Source organism: Ochotona princeps, chromosome 16, assembly GCF_030435755.1.
Source record: "Ochotona princeps isolate mOchPri1 chromosome 16, mOchPri1.hap1, whole genome shotgun sequence".
Taxonomy (NCBI): domain Eukaryota; kingdom Metazoa; phylum Chordata; class Mammalia; order Lagomorpha; family Ochotonidae; genus Ochotona; species Ochotona princeps.
Window position 1 is genome coordinate 14,333,619 of NC_080847.1, and position 13,277 is coordinate 14,346,895.

The 13,277-nt window shown below is 56.5% G+C and overlaps 3 protein-coding genes across 4 annotated transcripts in view; 2 read left to right on the forward strand and 1 right to left on the reverse strand.

The window, feature by feature from the left end:
* Positions 1–33: 33 nt before the first annotated feature.
* LCAT (lecithin-cholesterol acyltransferase) lies at positions 34–2,909 on the forward strand. Of its 2 annotated transcripts, none has more exons than XM_004583964.2 (6): positions 34–313; positions 955–1,111; positions 1,199–1,314; positions 1,398–1,493; positions 1,576–1,800; positions 2,320–2,909. In XM_004583964.2, the coding sequence occupies exons 1-6, from the start codon at positions 103–105 to the stop codon at positions 2,892–2,894; spliced, it is 1,380 nt and encodes a 459-aa protein (XP_004584021.2). In that variant the 5' UTR covers positions 34–102; the 3' UTR covers positions 2,895–2,909. The 2 variants fall into 2 exon arrangements, with proteins under 2 accessions (XP_004584021.2, XP_058530000.1); XM_058674017.1 differs by having other exon boundaries at positions 233–313; positions 929–1,111.
* Positions 2,910–3,666: 757 nt separating this feature from the next.
* Positions 3,667–5,827, forward strand: PSMB10 (proteasome 20S subunit beta 10). Its single transcript, XM_004583963.3, has 8 exons — positions 3,667–3,833; positions 4,016–4,103; positions 4,194–4,291; positions 4,373–4,513; positions 4,720–4,835; positions 4,946–5,004; positions 5,449–5,600; positions 5,703–5,827. Exons 1-8 carry the CDS (start codon positions 3,778–3,780, stop codon positions 5,812–5,814), a joined length of 822 nt encoding a protein of 273 aa, XP_004584020.1. The 5' UTR covers positions 3,667–3,777; the 3' UTR covers positions 5,815–5,827.
* A 3,331-nt stretch (positions 5,828–9,158) lies between these two features.
* Positions 9,159–13,277, reverse strand: part of PSKH1 (protein serine kinase H1) — a 32,045-nt gene continuing 27,926 nt past the window's right edge. Inside the window, exon 3 of the mRNA XM_004583962.2 lies at positions 9,159–11,059. Within this exon, the coding sequence (XP_004584019.2) occupies positions 10,742–11,059 (318 nt within the window). The 3' untranslated portion in view covers positions 9,159–10,741. The remainder of the gene's footprint in view (positions 11,060–13,277) is intronic.

The following is a 13,277-nucleotide window of genomic DNA, read 5'->3' on the forward strand; positions in this document are numbered from 1 at the left end:
CTGAGCTGGCTCCCTAGGGCTGCAGCCCATCCCAGGCAATCTGGCCACCCCCATTGGCCAGGCTGTCCCTCCCACTGGCCCCCGGGCTCCTCCCACACCCCCATGCCAGATAAGGCCAGCCGGGGACTGCCTCATCTGGCAGTAGGCACCAGGGCTGGAATGGGGCCGCCTGGCTGCCCATTGCAGTGGCTGCTGCTGCTGCTGGGGCTATTACTCCCTCCCGCTGCCCCCTTCTGGCTCCTCAATGTGCTCTTCCCCCCGCACACTACGCCCAAGGCTGAGCTCAGTAACCACACACGGCCCGTCATTCTCGGTAAGCCCCCCGCAGCCTGGCAGCAAACCCAGCCAAGACCCACCTGTCCCTGCCTTAGCCAGGCTACCACCTTGGTATGGGGAGGGGCCAGAGACTCACCCTACAGAGAAGTCAGCCCCTCCCCCAACCACACTGTCCTGTGTTTAAGTTGTCTACTCCATGGGGGGATGGGGGAAGGGTTGTGCCCTTGCCTAGGACACTACAAGCCTCCATCAGCTATAGCCCTACTATTCATTCCTCAGCATCCCCCACCACCAAGAACAAGATTCCTGGCCCAAAGCAGGAGAGGCCTCTACCCTTCCTCTAGGCCCAGCCCCCACTCTCTTATACCTATTTGTTTTCACTTTGGACTTTGGAAATAACAGAGAGCTGGGCAGGATGTTTGCTGTATGTGGGCAGGGGTCAGTGGCCTTGGGCCCCACACCTTCCCTGCTTGGAGGGTGGGGGTGGTACTGGGCCTTGGACTACTGGTAGGGGACAGCCCATGAAGGGTATATGCTTGGGGAACCAGGGCGTCTTTAGTGCTTGGTGGTGGAGGTGTGAAAGTCAGAGGGGTGGGTCTGGTCATTGTCTATCTGGATGTGATCACAAGGGGTGGGGTGGGAATCTAAGCAGTCCAGAGTGAGGGCTGCTGCCCACAGTGCCTGGCTGCCTGGGGAACCAGCTAGAAGCCAAGCTCGATAAGCCGAGTGTGGTGAACTGGATGTGCTACCGCAAGACAGAGGACTTCTTCACTATCTGGCTGGATCTCAACATGTTTCTACCCCTCGGGGTGGACTGCTGGATCGACAACACTAGGTATGTGCCGTTTACTCAGCCTCAGCCCCTGTACCACACCCTGGCTGCTGAGTGCTTAGTGTCCCCACTGCTCCCTGTCCCCCCCAGGGTTGTCTACAACCGCAGCTCTGGGCGCGTGTCCAATGCCCCTGGTGTGCAGATCCGTGTGCCTGGCTTTGGCAAGACCTACTCTGTTGAGTACCTAGACAACAACAAGCTGGCAGGTGTGTGTCTCAGAGGAGGTAGCATTGCTGGTCAGGTGGCTGTGTAGCCAATCATGTCCAACAGCTGCCACCTTCCTCTGCAGGTTACATGCACACATTGGTGCAGAATCTGGTCAACAATGGGTATGTGCGCGATGAGACAGTGCGAGCTGCCCCCTATGACTGGCGGCTGGAGCCCAGTGAGTGTGTGCAGGTGTTGGGGCTGGGGTGGGACAGGTGTCCCCTACCCCCCGCATCCTGACCCAAGCCACCCACCTTTAGGCCAGCAGGAGGAGTACTACCGGAAGCTCGCTGGGTTAGTGGAGGAAATGCACGCTGCCTATGGGAAGCCCGTCTTCCTCATTGGGCACAGCCTTGGCTGCCTCCACCTGCTGTATTTTTTGCTGCGCCAGCCCCAGTCCTGGAAGGACCACTTTATCGACGGCTTCATCTCCCTTGGGGCTCCCTGGGGTGGCTCCATCAAGCCCATGCTGGTCTTGGCCTCAGGTGAGAGGGGCCCATGATCATCTGTGTCTGTGTGGGAGGGGGTAAGAAGAGAACTCTGACAGGGCCAGGGCCAGAGCTTAGAGGAGGCCCTCCTGCCCTTCCCTATGGGAGCACTCCTGAGACCCTGCACTGACACAGCACCCACAGCATGCAGTCTAGCCAGACATGGCCTTCCCCCATGAACTGACAGTCCGAGAGGAAGACCACCCCACTACATAACCCACAGTCTTGGTTTCCACCTTCTAGGAACAGCCAGTGCTGCCCCTGCACCGCACAACCCTCCCACCCCCGTTTACCTTCCCAGCCCATCCTTAGGAAGCCCCACACTGCCTGAAGTTAAAGTCCCTTTGGCTCTCACTAATGTGTCATCAGGGCTTCTTGCTTAATAAGCACACATTGATCACCTACGGAATACAAAGCTTGTATATTGATGGCCATGTCTGGACTGAGACTGGGGGCAAATTGTGGGCCAGGTGTAGCTGGACATGGCTTGCTGCCACACCTTGTCCATGTCCACAGGTGACAACCAGGGTATCCCACTCATGTCCAGCATCAAGCTGAGAGAGGAGCAGCGCATGACGACCACTTCCCCCTGGATGTTTCCATCCCAGGGGGTATGGCCAGAGGACCATGTATTCATCTCCACACCCAGCTTCAACTACACCAGCCGTGACTTCAAGCGCTTCTTTGAGGACTTGCACTTTGAGGAAGGCTGGTACATGTGGCTCCAGTCACGTGACCTGCTGGCAGGTCTCCCTGCCCCAGGTGTGGAGGTGTACTGCCTGTACGGCATGGGCCTGCCCACTCCCCACACCTACATCTATGACCATGGCTTCCCCTATGCGGACCCTGTGGGTGTGCTCTATGAGGACGGTGACGACACGGTGGCCACTCGCAGCATGGAGCTCTGTGGCCTCTGGCGGGACCGCCAGCCACAGCCTGTGCACCTGCTGCCCCTGCATGCAACGCAGCACCTCAACATGGTCTTTAGCAATCAGACCCTGGAGCACATCAATGCCATCTTGCTAGGTGCCTACCGACAGGGCACCACAGCTCCGCCGCCTGCCAGCCTAGGGACCCAGCCCCCCAAATAAAAAACTAGCTTACTGCTTGCTGCCCGCCATGTATGTTATGGGCTGAGGGACAGGCGCTAGGGGTTGGAGGTGGGGAGGTCAGGAAGGGGATGATCTGAGCTGTCCCTTGCAGCTCCCAAAAAGGCAAGCAAGATGGCATTTTGAGGGCCAGGTAGGTGACAGCTATGTATGGGATTATTTCACTAATGTACTCCTAATTATGAATATAAGGTGGAGCTTTGTAAGTCAGGGAAGGCTTCTCAGGATAGGTGTTTCCTACAACTGAGGTCTGAGCACCTAAGGTTACATGAACCACTGTGTCACAAATAAGGGGGTACTTGCAGGTGACATAAGATGGTGTGTGGCCTTAGGGTGGACCCTAGATGCAGACCCACAGTGCCCTTCCACACCAAGACAAGGGAACGACCAGCACCACTGTGGCCTCAGAGCACATGCAGCACTAGAGGTGTGTGTGTGGGGGGGTACAGGTGACAAAAGACAAAAGTAGATCATGCCTGATGCTCATTACAGGGTGAGGTTGGGGCTGGAACATCCCAGAAGCCGTGAAAAGGAGCAGTGGCACTGGATATAGTAGACCTAGAGCTGGGGTGAGATAGCTGGTGGCTCAGACTGTAAGTGGGAGCTGTAACAGCTAGAAGGAGGGCTAAGTCCCTGTACCCAAAAAGGCAGCAGGAAGCATTATGGAGGGCCTGGCCATCACCCTCTTCCCAGGCTGCCTAAGGAGTGGTGGTGAAAGTGAAAGGAGAAGGTACAGGCGAAAACGAAAGCGCAGTCTCAGTCAGTCCGGAGACCCACCAAGGTGAGGTCCGAGTCGCTCCTGCTGTCCCCACTGGCCTGGCCAACGCCTCCACACCTAATATCCCCAAGCTGTCCAACACCAGAGATGCTGAGGCCAGCCCTGGAGGTCCGCGGAGGCTTCTCTTTCGAGAACTGCCAGAGGTGAGAGGGGCTAGTTCCGAGCTGCCTTCTCACCCGCTTAGGGCGTGGCGGGACTGCGAAACTTGGGGCCTCCGGCTTCAGGCTTCCCCCGGAGATGAGGGGGAACCAGGGCTGGGGTGGAGAATGGCAGGAGGGGCCCGAGAAACAGAAACGAACTGGGGATAATACTTTTGTGCTTCCAGAAACACGGCTTTGGGACGGCTCCTCCCGGACTTCCGAGTCCCTCACGCACGCAAAACCGGGACCACCATCGCGGGCCTGGTGTTCCGCGTGAGCAGGGGAGCCGGGCGTGGGGGCGCGAGGGGCCGGAGGGGCAGCGGGGCGGCTCCTGAGGCAGTGGCCAACATGCCCTCTCCGCAGGACGGGGTCATCCTGGGCGCAGATACACGAGCCACTAACGACTCGGTCGTGGCGGACAAGAGCTGCCAGAAGATACACTTCATCGCCCCCAACATCTAGTGAGAACCACTCTCCCTGGCTCCCACTCGACCCCCGCCCCCACAGCACTGCCCACACCCAACCCTCCTCTTTGCCCTCAGCTGCTGCGGAGCTGGAGTCGCCGCAGATACCGAAATGACTACGCGGATGGCGGCGTCCAACATGGAGTTGCACGCGCTGGCCACAGGCCGCGAGCCGCGAGTGGCTACGGTCACCCGCCTACTGCGCCAGACGCTCTTCCGGTGCGGAGACTAGGACTTCGAACCCGCTGCCCTGGCAGTGGCGGGAAGGGCGGGGCAGAGACCTGCGCAGGGGGACCGGAAGAGGCCTGCCCGAGAGCAGTCCGACAACAGGAAGGGGCAGAATCCGTCACCTGGAGCCCACCCACTAGAGAGGGATGGGCAACGGGCGGAGCCACGTGTGGCTGACCACGCCCACTCGCGAACAGGTACCGAGGCCACGTGGGAGCGTCGCTGATCGTGGGCGGAGTGGACCTGAATGGGCCGCAGCTGTATGGTATACACCCTCACGGCTCCTTCAGCCGCCTGCCCTTCACCGCCCTGGGTGAGCGTTCCTTGCTCCTTGCTCACGAATCTCAGCCCTATGGCCCTGATCTCAGGTTTGTCCTAGAGACCAGGTGACTGCAGCACCTAAGGTGCCTCTCTTACCCATAGGCTCCGGCCAGGACGCAGCTATGGCGATGCTGGAAGACCGGTTCCAGCCGAATATGACGGTGAGCAACTCCCCAGCACTGCATGGTTACTGATGGGATGTGCAGGCGGAAGGTGCCTGCTGTGGAGGTCCAGCGAAGAGATGGAATGCAATGAGGGTAACCTGCAGTCCCGGCAGCCTAGTACCAGGAGTGGAAGCAGAGGGGAAAAGGCCTGCAGGGGTCTGCGTGAAGTCTGGATTTTGTTGGGGATGGGATAGAAATGGCCAATATCTCACAAGGCCCACAAAGAGAACTGCAGGGAGCCATGGTGTGGGTGCAGACCAAACTGGGTGTGTTAGACAGCTTTTAAAGAGGGGTCACCAATGTAGGTACCACAAGTTTGTGCAAAGACAGGCAATGGATGGGGAGTTATGGGAGTGGGAGAGGCTGGGTGTGTACCAACCATAAGTAGTCTAGGCCTCAAGATCAACAAAGGCTGTTGGGCCTCTGCACACCTCACCACAGCTGGAAGCCGCCCAGAGCCTGTTGGTCGAAGCCATCACCGCGGGGATCCTCGGGGACCTGGGCTCCGGGGGCAGTGTGGATGCGTGTGTGATCACGGAGACTGGCGCCAAGATGCTGTGGACACTGAGCTCTCCCACGAAGCCCCTGGAAAAGTGGGTGCAGGGCACACGGGCGTTCACAGGGGCAGATGGGGGTAGCGGGAGGAAGGGCTCCTTGTGGGGTCCATGTGCAGAGACTGGTCCTCCTCCCTGCAGGGTCAGCCACTACCAGTTTGCACCTGGGACCACAGCCGTTCTGACTCAGACCGTGCAGCCACTGGACCTAGAGCTACTGGAGGAGACAGTGCAGACCATGGAGGTGGAGTGAAGCAGCAGGTGGACAAGAGCAAATAAATGCAGAATGTGGCAACGCCTAGATGCCTGTTGTTCCTTGAGTGGAGGGGGGCTAAGGTATCTCTGTAGGAGCTACTGCTTCCCACAGATCCTGTGCCTGGCCACAGAAATGCCCTTCGCCTTACCATGGACATGTACCCCTCCCAACCCCAGCCCTGGTTTGCAATGTGGGCTCAGGATGCAGCGCACCCATGCATCACTCCCCTGCTTTGCTCTTACCCTTTATTTCATCAGGATGTTGCACGAGTCTGGGGCCCAAGCCAAAGCCTACTCCTCCCAGGCACACCTTCCGCTGCCCCACCCCCAGACACTTAAGTGCTGACTTCAAGGTCAACTTGTCAGAATGCTCCTTGGCCTGTGACACTCTTGCCTATGACCCCCTTGGATGACTGGGCACAACTGAGTGACTTACACAAAGTCACTTATCTACGCCTCCTAGGCCATACGCAGAAAGATTTAAAACCAGGTTTTTATGAGCTCATAGCAGTCCCACAATTCATATGGAAGAGGACATTCATCCCACTGAGTGCCAGCCCCAGTGCTGCGTGCTGGCTGAGTTCTGTAACCAAGAAGTTCAAAGAACAATGCACTGGCTATGCTCAGAATTCAGTTTGTTATCCATACATTTGCTTTACCATCCATCTGTATATCCACCCATCTACCCATTAGCTCATCTTACTTTCTGGACTGATACATTCCTGAATTAAAGGCCTAGAAACTCCCCCTGCCCAAAAAGAAACCCAGCCAACTCATCCACAGCAGCTTTTCCATACTGAGGCATCTTCTCTCCCTTGGTTCAAGTTCAATCAAGCTAACAAGTGGGTTATAGACAGCAGGGGCTTGCCCATAGGCGCCACAAGGCCTGGAGGCTATCAGACTCTCAGACTCGGATATTACCCTTTCACCACTCACAACCTGTGGGCTGTGCCAGTCACTGCAAGCTCACACTCCTCAGAAACGGTGGGTTTCAACCCACACAGATGAGATCTGTGTCCATCCCCATCATGGGCTGGGGGTGGGGAGTCTCCAGCTCAGCAAACTATGGCTCCTGCTTAAAACTCATGAGGAACCTCCAAGATGAGGCATTAGGATTTGCAACCTGCTAGACTCTCCCTCCTGGCCACCTGGGGTGGTTCTCCACAGCTGGCCATTCCTTCATGTCTCAATGCCTGAAATCCCTGGACTCAGCAGCCTGACAGCTCTGGAAATTTCCTTGCCACTCAGCTGTAACTACAGACCTAACTATATTGCAAGGCCTTGGTCCCCAGTGCCTATCACTTGGGATGGGTGGTGGGTCAGAGACCCAGGCAGGAGCCAGGCTTCAGGAAGGAGATGGAGTTGAGAGCTCTGACAAGTCCAGGTCGACTAAGTCCTGACTGCAGTGTGGGAGAGGACAGAACACACACAGCCTACTTGGCCAAATGCCTACAAATTGGGCCCAAGGACAAAGAGACCCTTAAAGCCAGACTCAGTTCTTAACTCACTCCTATCACAACGCTGCTGCTGTGTGGCCCTTAGGCTGGTCCTCCTTGGTTCCTGCTGGGTTGAGTGGGTCACGCTAGCTGAAAGGGAAGCAGGTAGGCAAGGAGGGCAAAGTGGATAGCATGTGCCATGGGTGGGCAGGGGCCAGTGTCACAGAGACAAGCCGAAGTCCTCAGGCTGTGTGAAGGGTGTGAACCACAGAGGCTAGGAGGAGGGTGAACCAAAGGGCACAGCAAGGGGTCAAGGATGGAGCTGAGGAATAGTGGGAGCTCAGACAGAAGGGACAGGATGAGGGCGCTGGTTGGTAAGATTGAAAAGAATAGTGAGGCTCAGAGGCTGCTCAGAGGGAAAAGGGGTAGGGATGAACTCTCAGAGGGGCACAGCCCTGCAGTGCCCAGGGAAAGGAGGTGGGGAGAGATGGGGCAGGGTGGGGAAAGCAGCTCTTCAACAGCCCAATGGCCAGCACTGAACTTCAGAGGATCATCACTGGAGAGAACGCTGCACTGGGCTCCCAACCCTGACAGGTATACCTGCAGGTACATGTGCCCTGAGCCCACCCCTACCTGTGACCCCTGACCTCAGGGTAGCAATGACCTCCACATCTGTGGTGGTTCTCTCATCAGCCAGTCCTGGGTGGTCATTGCTGCTGCCTGCTGTAAATCAGGTGATTACTTGGCTGGTCCCTATGCTGCCCACCCTATCTCCCACCTCCTCATCTTCCATGGGGGCTAGGCAAGTTGGAGCAGACAGCAGCAGCACTGGGCTAGCACAGGTGCTGTCCATTTTGCAGGGGTGGAGCATGGGAAGGAAGAGTAGTCATAGGGTGGGGAGGGGAACTCCAGGCAACAGGAATTCAAGTCATGGCTGGTTCACCCCTCTCAACACCCATCTGGCCTCAGGCTGTCACACACCCCAGCTGGAACCTGGCCACGGAACAATTAGCTGATGCCACTAAAGCTCACCTTGCTAGCCCACTACACAACACAGATCTCCTCAGTCAGCCTGGTTTCCTTAATGAGGTGTGGCTGGCAGGTCACATGCGCCACCAAGGGCTGGAGTCACCTCCGTGGTCGAGGCAGGAACTCTGTCCCAAGAGCTGGGTGCTCCCTGGTCAGCCCCTCCCAGCCAGTGTCGAGGGGGCAGGTGTGTGTGCTGGGGTTCAAGGAGTCTGCCTCCTGGACATGTGCAGGAGGCTCTGGCACCACCTCCTGCCAGGTGAACCTCAGACCCTGCTCTCCACACTGACCTGTAGCATATCTCCCCAACCCCATGCTGACCTCCCACTCTTCTGCCCTCTCAGGGTGACTCTGGATGCTCTCTGGTCTACCAGATGGGTGACACCTCAGTGTTTAGTGGTGTTGTCTCCTGAGGCACCAGCAAATGCAGTGTGTGCACCTGCTGTGTACACTTGGGTCAGCAAATTCCACACCTGGATCAAACAGGTCATCACTTCTGAGACTGCCACCGGTTCCCTCCCCATCTCAACCCAATAAAGACCCCACACATGAGTCCCAGGCCCTGTCCCTCTTCCCCCAGGACAAGCAAAGAACCAGGGCTGTGGAAATGAGTGGGCAGCCTTCCCAGGGGAGGGCAGCCTGTTTACTGAATACAGAAGATATATGTACAAACTGAATACACAAAATAAATAACTGCATTCTCCATTCCCAATCCATGGCTTGAGGGCCCAGGTGGGCCAATCAAAGGCCCAAGGCTCCACACCCCCTCTGCCCTACCCCTCAGGACCAAGTCTGCCCAGGGTGAAGAGAGGAAACAATTCTCAGGGCTTCAGGCCCAGACACCCAGGGAACTGGGGCTGGGGTGGGGTTTGGGGGGACAAGGCACTCAAGGCTCTCCATGCCTCCTGCCCCAGGAGACTGGAGACAAGAGGAGGGGGTAAATGAGGCACAGTCGGCTTGGCACAGAGTGGTCTCTTTGGTCACTTACCCATAAGTGGCATTGCAGGAGGGGGCCTCACCCAACACTGCCCACAGAGGAGCTAGTGGGGGCCAAGCCATCCTGCTAGCATTAGCCCTACAGTATGACTAAGGCCAAAGCTGGGCCCTGCCCCCTCCTTCCCATGAAAGCAGCTGTGGAGGGTAGGGGCTTGGCTTCCTGCCTAGTCTTTGGTGGTGGGGAGATGGGACAGATGGAGAGAGTTCTGGCTCAGGCCTCTGGAAAAGCAGCCACCCAAGCCCACCCACCTCCCACAGGGGGTTCCTTCCAGTCTCAGTTTCAGCCTAGACTGGAAATTGATGCCATAAAGGAAAATGGGTGCAGGGTAGACAGGGCAAGGCAAGTCCTAAGTGCTCAGGGTTCAGAGGCAGGTCACACAGTTTGGCTAAGTTCCAAGAAAAGGTGTGCAGGAGGGGAGAGCAGAGCAGCCTGGGGGTCCTCCCTCTGCACAACACCTTCCTGCCCTCTTCCTCTGGGAGGACTGATTGAGCAGTAGGTGTGCTGTGATTGTTTTCAGGTCAGACTGGCCATACCCAACGCAGACACTAGATGGCACCTTTGTGTAGCTGCAGAGGAGAGAAGGGTGGTGCCTCAAGAAAAGTGGCAATCAGCAGAACCAAAGGATTGAACCAGGATAAACAACTGGACCCTACCAGGGGATCCCCCTACCCTCCACCTTGGCCCAGGTGCCCCCATCCTCCAGGTAGCAGCAGCAGGGGGTTCCCTTAGCCCCCGTAGTTGGGAGGAGGCACCCAGGGAATGGAATGGGCATCCAAGAGGAATTGATGGTGGGCTCTGCAAATAAGGCACTGGGGAACGGTGGGCAGGAGCCCTCTCACGGTCACAGAGGTTGGAGCATGGGGCAAGCCTGCCACCAGCATGGATACCAAGTCAGAAGGGCTCAGGTCCATGCCACAGCCCTGCCTCCAGAGGTCCCTGGGGAATCCTGAAGGAACAGAGATTCTGGCTGGAGGTTCAGTCGAGGCACCAGCTTTACCTGAGCCTCTACTGGGTCATACTGCTGAGAATCCATATGCAATGGAGAGTGGGCAGCCAGGGAGGAAAGAGTTCCCAGAAGTATGTTCTCAAAAGGTCCGGGAGCCATGGGACACCCTCCACGCAGCACTGCAGGCCTCTTTGGTCTGGAGAAGACCCTAAGGGTCAGCGAAACAATGAAGGCCAGACCCTGCCCCTTCCACCACCCCACACCAGAGCAGTTGCCCCCCAAAAACGGATTCAGCGCCAGGTCAGACTCCCAGTTCACGGGATCACAGACCCTGGTCACCTCCATTCTGATTCACCAGGTCAACTCCAAGGTGAGAAGGGGGCTGCCAAAGGCACAGAGAAAGGATGGGGCCAGATGTTTTTCATCTGCCACTGACCCAAGAGGCCCACCTCCAGAAGGGGTAGCAGGCCCAGATGGCCCAGGTGGAGAACATGCCATGTTTGTACCACAGCCAGGTGGCTCAGCCATTGTACTGCTGCTGGTAGCGCAAGTTGAGCTCCCGCAGCTCCCGCTCCCGCACACGGCGTGACTTGTTGGAGCGTGTTGAGCGGCTGGAACGTGTGGACTGGGCAGACTTGGTGCTCTGGCAGCGCGAGGAGGCACGTTTGAGGAGGTTCTGGGAGATGGAGCGGTGCAGGTTCTTCATGGATGAAGAGGCTGCCATGCTCACCACCCATGGATGCCTCAGGGCCTGTAGTGCAGTCATCCGGGCTCCAGGGTCCACAGTAAGCAGGCGGTCAATGAAGTCCTTGGCCAAATTGGACACGCTGGGCCAGGGCTAGGGGTCAAGGACATGCATTAGAGTGAGAGCAGATAATACCTCGCTTAGCCATGCCATGCAGGTTCAGGCCGCTCAGCAGGGACTGTCCTCTGGATGATGTGAAGCGTGATGAGGAGGCAAAGGACTGTCCCCTTACCGAGGGTCATTTATAAGGCGCACTGGACCCAAAGGTTCACTTAGATAGGCAGCCCCTGCCCAATCTTCCCAAACTATCAACCAACCCTGGGACCACTGTGATTTGGATTTTAAACAGAATGACCCAACGTTCCCATCATGTTGTTCTGAGTCACACAAACTTCAATCCCTGGATCCCCCAGATGGCATCCCACCTCCCTCCAGCTACTAAAGCAGCAGCAGGAGACCCCAGCACTTCCCGCCTCAGCTACCACACCAAGGCGATAAAAGATAGCTGAAGACCATGAGGCTTCTCCAGCTGCAGGGAGGCCAGAGCCATGCTGGGCTTGCTCCAGTTTGCGAACCTTCCTGAGGTAGTGCTGTTCCAGGTGAGGGACTCCAGGAAGCCCACTCTGCTTCAAGAGTTGGGGTCATCTCATCTCACCAGGTGCCAACCATCTGTCATGGGCCCCAGCCTGTCCAGCATGGCTTCACCTGCCTGGGTCCTCACATTCTCAGAAGAAGGGGTGCTTGCTCCAACTCTCTCTTAATTCACAGTGCTTACAGCAGTTATTCCAGCTATAACTTTAAACTTAAAAATACATATTTTTTTTAATTTATTTATTTGAAAGGTAGAGTTAAATGGAGAGGGAAAGACAGAGATCTTCCACTGATTCACTCTTCAAATAACCACAAAAGCCATAGCTGCAGGGCCTGTCTGAAACCAGGAGCTTCTTCCAGGCCTTCCACATGGATGCAGGGGCCCAAGGACTTGTGTTATCCTCTGCTGCTTTCCCAGGCACAGTAGCAAAGATCTGGATCAGCAGAGCAACCAAGACTTGAACTGGCACCCATATGGGATACCAGCACTTCAGGTGGTGACTTAACATACTATGCCACAGGACTAACCCCTCCAACTACAACTTTTAAGACTGAATTTAGGGGCTGATGTGTTGGCTCAACTAGCTAATCCACCAACTCCAGTGCCAGCATGCCATATGAGTGCCAGTTCATTTCCTAGCTGCTCCACTTTCCATCTAGCTCCCTGGTTATGGCCTGGAAAAACAGTAGACAATGGCTCAAGTCCTTGTGCACTGCACCTGTGTGGGAGTCCTGGAAGAGGCTCCTGGCTTCGGAATGGCTCAGCTCCAGCCACTGCAGCCATTTTGGGAGTAAACCAACAGATGAAATATCTTCCTCTCTGTTAATCTGCCTTTCCAATAAAAATTAGTAAATCTTTAAAACAAAAAGAGACTGTGAATTCAAGTTTATTATTCCCACTAGACAGTGCTGAGCTGAGTGAGCCCCAGTGCCTGGTGCTCTGCGAATCAGTCACCCATGGAGGCCGCCTGATGGGTGCCCTTTCCTGGAGCTGCTTGCAGGCCTTGGAGCACAGCCAAGTGTGGTCCAGATGCCCTGGTTCCTGACCCCCTGCTGGAGGGCAGACCCTGAGGCCCCGCATCTCCATCTGGAATGGGCTCTGATGTGCCTCGTTGGTGGGTGTCCCTTGCCTGAGCCTGCTACAGATGGCTCAGCTGGGATGCCTGGGGCACTGCCACCCTTCTTTCTTTCTCATCCAGTGAGGTTTGCCTGTTCCACGCCATGCTACCTTTCACCTTGGGGAGCCCGTGGACATGCTCCAAGGCTCTAGACAATCTACAAACGTTCACACTGGGGGCAGAGGCATGGTCATCAACTACCGCTGCCTCAGGCCAGCTCCCTGGCATTCCAATACCCCTTCCTCTCTGCCGGATGAGACTTTGTCAGGGAGAACACACCTCCTCACTCCTGAGAAGGCACTGGAGCTGGCTGTGGCTACAGTCCTTGCCTGCCCTTTGGAGGGCCAGCCTCAATTTTCATGGAGCAGAAATGCAAGGGACAGGGAAACCCTGTTCATTTCCAAGGAGCCCACTTAACAAGCCACCCTCACCAGCAAGCCAATTCCTGGTGATTCCCAGACTCTGGCTCTCATGAAAACCTAAGTCAGGTAGGGTTCAGGAACATGCTGAGGGAGGTCCAGGGGTAGCTTGATGTTCAAGAGTAGTGAAAGCGTGCAGCAGCAAGAGTGTACCCACACTGACGGGTGATGTAGGTTACTCGC